Genomic DNA, 5,961 nt, shown 5'->3' with positions numbered 1-5,961 from the left:
CTTTATGCAGGTAGACAGTAAATCCACAGAAAAACTATACAATCATGATCTTTAATTAATTCTGGATTTGACTATTGTTGGAAAGCTGGTGATACTGTAATAAAAACACCTCAGAAAAGTAACTTTTTGCTGCTTTTAGTAACCATCTTCAGAAAAGTCTGCAAGCCGTCGTTTTTTCTATTTGTCTGGTAAACTTGTGTGAGCAGTTGCTCTTTCTTGGAAAACTGGATAAAGTAATGAAATAGTTTTGAAAACTCTCACGTCCTTTTCCCCATCACTTTGCCCTTCCAATCCTTGGCCAGTGTTTATCTTGAAAATGCAAAGGCTACTTGGGCATTAGGTAGCTGTGGGAAGCTGTTTGTTTGCCATTTCGCAGACAGATCTGAACAATTTTGATGGCATTTGATAAATGTTCTTCTCGTAACCCTGGGACTAACCCTGCTCCTCACAGCTCTTAATGTTTACTGAAGAGAGTTTTGCTGTTTAACATTGAGCACTATTGCTAGACCAGTGAGGGCCACTGTGTATCCCTCTTTATCTAACGTGGAGTTTTCCTGGTAAGTATATAACACTAATTTCTCTGATATATCAAACACCGAACCCTCTGGTAATATAAAGTCTAAGTCGTATTGCTAAAAGTATATATAATAGTGGACTGATTCTGTTTTGCGTTTAAGTAAGGGCAAAGGCATGGCATCTTTATTTAAATAAAAACAGAGTGAGCTTTTCTAAAGACATATGGTATAAGAAAGGAAACTGAGATCAACAGCAATGCATTTATGTGATCTGCGCTTCATGGGGATAGTTATCCAACTGTATGTGGAGTGCTTACCTGTTTTCTGGAAGTGCCACCACTTTTCATGAAAGTATTTGTCATCGTACCAGGGGATTTAAGTCATTTCTTTGCAGGAGATGTTGATTAACTGTTACTTTATTGTTGCCATTAAACATTATGAACAGGAAAACATCACAGAAAGAATTAACGAATTCTCTTGTCAGATGTTGACACTGACAAAAATCTCTAAGTCTCTGCACAAGGGAACACAGTGGTGTATTGTTTCTGTTTGAAAGACACTGAAGTGTTCTCTCTAGAATACTTTTCTTATGGACTCATATTTGCCAAGTAAGAGAAGTTATACAAGATGCAGTGTTTTATGTTTTAATCTCTGTTATGTAACATTCCTGGGAGGAGAGTAGATATTAGATAATGGTGTTAACATGACTTTGTTATTCTCCTAAGTTTAGGAGAATTAGAAAAAATAAATCTTTCTAGAACTAAGAGTGAAGTCATTATTCTTTTTCATAATATTTGACATTAGTTTGTTTTGGGGGGCTTCCTTTAGTTTATTATTTGACATTAGTCCAAATTAACAACAATAGAAAAGTTGCCCCTTGCTTACATTTTTTTCTGATAATGATTTAACCATTTCTTTGTAAATCCTGACTTCAGAAATCCAACTCTAATAGTAAGATAGAACGTAATTGTAATAACAGGTGTACAGAATGGAGAAAAAAACATTTTTTACCCCATAAAAGTCCACACTCCATAGAGTAATAGAAAAGATAAACAACTCAGATGTTAAATTTGTTCAAAAAATGATGCCTAGCCTCAGCATATAGATCATTAATGTTTACAGGCATCGTTTCTTCCTGTGAACTAAGTGCTGTATGTTATCTTAACTAATCACAGGCTCCATTTGTGAGCTGGCGTCAGATGTGAAAGTGTGCATATCAAATTGATTAGCAGGAGTTAGATTTGGAAAGTCTGAGAAAAAATATTTAAAATTTGTGGCTCTAAGTATTTAGTCAGAGCTAGCTGATAACAGTATGAAAATTACTGGTAGTGGGGGGAAATAATAGATGTGCTTTTTGCATGAGCTATTTATTTTATTGACTATTCATCATTTATACATGGACCTTGGGAGTAATGATAGGCAAAATCATTCTTTCTTCATTATCTATGAATATTGATAGATGATATACTATTAAACTAAAATACAAGTGTCTACATGAGCATTTTGATCATTGTGTTTCAAGGCTTCCCTTTGAAGCATGCTATGGGTCTATTTATTCTGTGATTTCACGAAAGTGGTAATTTCTGTAATCAGTGTGTTAGCCACCAACTCATTGCATGTGTCTCTCTGACAGTGACTAGGTCTAAGCATCCCACGATCACTGCTTGAACATAATAATTATGGGGTGAGTCCTTTAAAGCGCTTCAGTTTTAAAGCTAAACATAAACCCATATGACTGAATTTTGTGCATTTGGTGCAAATTCTATATTAGTTTGAAAATGCTCATGTCATGTGCGCCCACAGTTCCACATCTTGTTACCGGCGTCTTTATTAGTTTTTCCCTTTTATTCAGTCAGAGGTATAACGGTTGCTGTCATTTTGGTGTTTCCCATAGGCTGTGGAGTGGGAGTGTGATGAAGCCACCAAGAAGGCCTGTTACAGTAAGGGCAAATCGAAGGTAAGGAAGACGCCGTTAGGGATGGTCAGCACCGTTTTGAAGGGCGGTACATTAAGCATTTGAATGGGAAGGTTATTCCTGATTATGAAGCCATGTAAAAAGAGCAAGTTTCAAAATATATGTTCAGTAAATTCTCAAGGTCTTAGCATCAAATTAAGATTGACAACCATCACTTTCCCCAAAAAGATTCCTCACGTAAGAGGAGATCAACTCGGCACTCTCAGCTATTAGACTCAGCTGTGAAATTAATTGGTTATGTTATCACTTAGAAAAATATGGGCCTGGATTCTTGAAACAGTATTTTAATTTCCCCCCGATCATGCCTGAGAGCTAACTCTGGAAAGGAACTACATGAAACATAAAAATGTGATATCAAACATGATCTGAGAGTTCTTCATAGTTTCTCTTAACATATCTTTAAAACACACACTCACTCATCATCAGAAAATCTCATATAACCCCAAGTTCCCAAGGAAAGAGCGGGTTACAGCTAAAGCTGGAAACGCATTTCCTGAGCAGCTGTGCACATGGCAGGGGTACCTCCACACCGCTGCTGGCTCAATGAGAGGTGTCTGCTGATTGCTTCTCCTGAGGAAGTCTTATGTCCCTGAGAAAATGATACTGGACCTTGGTGAGGACAGGCTTCTGCCGCTGCTTCGTAGGCTCATTGTGTGGCGTTCTGTTAGTGACCGTCTTCCTTGATTGGAGCGTGGGCTTTCCAACGTGAATCATTTTGGGTTATGGAAGAAAGCACATCCGCAAAGAGCAGCAAAGAGGGCTCACAGTGCCAAGTGTGGTCCCAGGGCCAGGAGCTGGAGGGAAATACCGCAAATGGAGACAGGCTAGTCAAAGGGCCTCACGCCATCTGTGTTTGTAAAAGACTCTTAGGCGCTTGATTTTGTCCAGTTGCATTGCTTGTTTCTGTCTGTTAAGTAAACAGCTTTGAGGGTCAGACACAGAGGCAGGTCTCAGCAGACTTGGTTGTTGGGATTCCCCAAACTGAATATAGAACTAGGAAGATAGAAGAGAGGGAAAACAATGCAATCTTAGCCAGGGGAACACTTTGAGACGAAGAAAAAAGAAAAAGAGGCAGACATTGACGAAGGCTATTTACTGAAAGATCTTTAACCTCAGAAAATGCCTGTGAGATAAATCATCAGAGACACAAGAAGATTCAAAAGTGGCAGCACATTACAAAGAATCGAAACACTGTCTCTTAACATACCCCGGAAGTAAATAAATCAGTACATAATAGATCTCTTTACCTCTGTAACCTGACTGAGTTTGTATAGCTTATGTATAAAACTTTTGAAAAGGCCCTTTCTAGATGTCCCTTTCTCCTTCCTGTAATGTGCACATGTCTTGATATGCAGATGTATTGTTTACTTTCCCTCCTCAGTCCCAGAGCACAGGATTCTTCCAATGAGACCACCCGCTGAGGGAATGAAATGGGGGGATCAGATTTACCTGGGGCCATGGTGGAGAAAACTGGCTTGCTTTCTGCTAGCAAGGTTCACTCACTGATGGGAAGCAGTAGCCTTTCTTTCCCTGGTTCTAACACCAACATTGTCCCCTTTGCCTGGTGACATCTGTGCCTTCCAGGGTCCCTGGGCTGCTAACCTCCATTCTCCCCACACTTTTCCCTCCCTCTTACTTTTTCTCTCCTTTTCTCTCCTTTTTCTACTTTTCTTCTTCCTTATGGTCCTTTGGCCCTTCCTTCTGTGTGTCCTTCTTTCTGGGTCTGTGGATAACCCAGTCAGCACAATTCAGTTTTGGGAAACCCAGCAATGGACTTTATTGACATCCACTGTCTCTGGACATGTGTGGTTGACAGCCCCAGACCTGTGACGTGATCATGCACTCCTGTCCTTTCCTGGGGCCCCTTCGTAACCACTCCCCACCTTGCATGCTGCCTCTTCACCCATGTCCCAGGGCCTGTGTGTCCCCCCTCCTCAGGGACTCCTGCCTGACCCCCTCGCCCCCCCACTGCCTGGCTTATCAGTAGCTATTTGTGCTCACCCTGTCATGTGGCATTTCAGTCATCCGGCCCACTCCCCTGAACCACAAGCAGGGCCAGGTGGTTTCTGGTGGGGCCCAGGACACAGCGCGTGGTGGGTGTTGAACTCACTCTACTAGTGAGTGAACCCACATGCGAGGCCCCCACCTGGGTGGTGAGCTTCAATCCAAGCTGTTTTGCCGTCACTACTGTTGATGTTTGCAGCTGGTCACACTTTGCTGTGGGGTCAGCCCTCCTCATTGTCATGTGCTTGGCAGCATCCTTGGCCTCTACCTACTAGATGCTAGTAATTCCTCCCATCCGGTCATGACAACCCAAAATAACCAGACATTCACCTGGCTGAGATGCCGGCTTGAATTCCCCAGATGGTAAATGGTATCGGCAACTTTTATATTGTCCATTTTGAATTTTGTTCTCCCTAAGAGTGCTTTCATATTTCATCTAGATCACACTGATTTATTTCACAGACTTTTGAAAAGTTAATGAGTTAATCCCCTTCCCCTGTATGGACTTCAGTCTCCTTATATGTTAAAGGAAAGCGCTTGATTGATTCCTCAAGGGGCCAGGTTTCTCCTACTAATAGTCTAAGTCAATAATTTTAAAAGAATCAGTGTGGTAGCATATTACTAGTAGATTATTACTATTAGGGGGAAAACGTGGCTTCTGCCATGTGTTTTGCCTTAAGCAGTGATCACTGGTTGTTTGGTGTTTAGCAATTAACCAAGTAAAAATCAGATACCATGCAGCAATGGCTATTTTTCATGCCCATTAAGTAATGTGCTGGATTCTCAGATGGGACCAATGGGGACTACACTTAATTGAGTTTTCCCAGGACACAGAGAAAAATGAGTAACACCAACTTTGTCAAATAAAATCACCTGTTAGGTTCCTCGTGTCTCCGGTCTTAATGGGTTGAGAATGGGATGGCATATCTCAGTAATTATACATTGATTCAAGCTGCGTTTGGGAATGGGATTTTTTTTAAGATGAATATCTTAATCCAGATGAAGATAGATTTCAAGTGCCAGTACTCTGAGAGAGAGCGTTCCCATATTCTTTTTGGCTGCATGGAGTCTACTGACAAACTCATACATTCTGAACAACCAGTGCTCTGTTGAAGCAATCCGGTTTTGCCGCAGAACCCCGGCTCTGGAAGCTCATGGGCACAAAGTGATGTGATTGGTTTACAAAGGTGTCAGTCTGGGCAGTGCTGCAGGGCTGTTCCCAGGGCGGTGAGCTGAGAGGGCTGCTGACTGGCGCACTCCGTTCCCCTTCACTAGCCCCCATTCCCTGTTTAGCTTCTCTGTTGCTTTCTTAAAATGGCACCTGACACAGAAACCATCAGCTGACAGGCCGAGCCCAGCTCCTGGGACACACGCACAGCCCAGCCAAGTGCCACTTGTCCAATCAGTGCGAACCCCTGGATTTATAACTCAGACACCCCAAATTGTCCTGTTCTGTCCTCTCCAGGG

At 41.8% G+C, this 5,961-nt stretch overlaps 1 protein-coding gene across 1 annotated transcript in view; it reads left to right on the top strand.

Moving 5' to 3' along the window:
• SEMA5A (semaphorin 5A) overlaps window positions 1–5,961 on the top strand; it is a 449,566-nt gene that overhangs the window by 278,353 nt on the left and 165,252 nt on the right. Inside the window, exon 6 of the mRNA XM_019662395.1 lies at window positions 2,410–2,472. Coding sequence (XP_019517940.1) covers window positions 2,410–2,472 — 63 coding nt within the window. The remainder of the gene's footprint in view (window positions 1–2,409; window positions 2,473–5,961) is intronic.

Source organism: Hipposideros armiger, unplaced genomic scaffold (genome assembly GCF_001890085.2).
Source record: "Hipposideros armiger isolate ML-2016 unplaced genomic scaffold, ASM189008v1 scaffold_374, whole genome shotgun sequence".
Lineage (NCBI taxonomy): Eukaryota > Metazoa > Chordata > Mammalia > Chiroptera > Hipposideridae > Hipposideros > Hipposideros armiger.
Note: the sequence above shows the minus strand (reverse complement) of the source record. Positions and strands in the feature narration are given on the sequence as shown.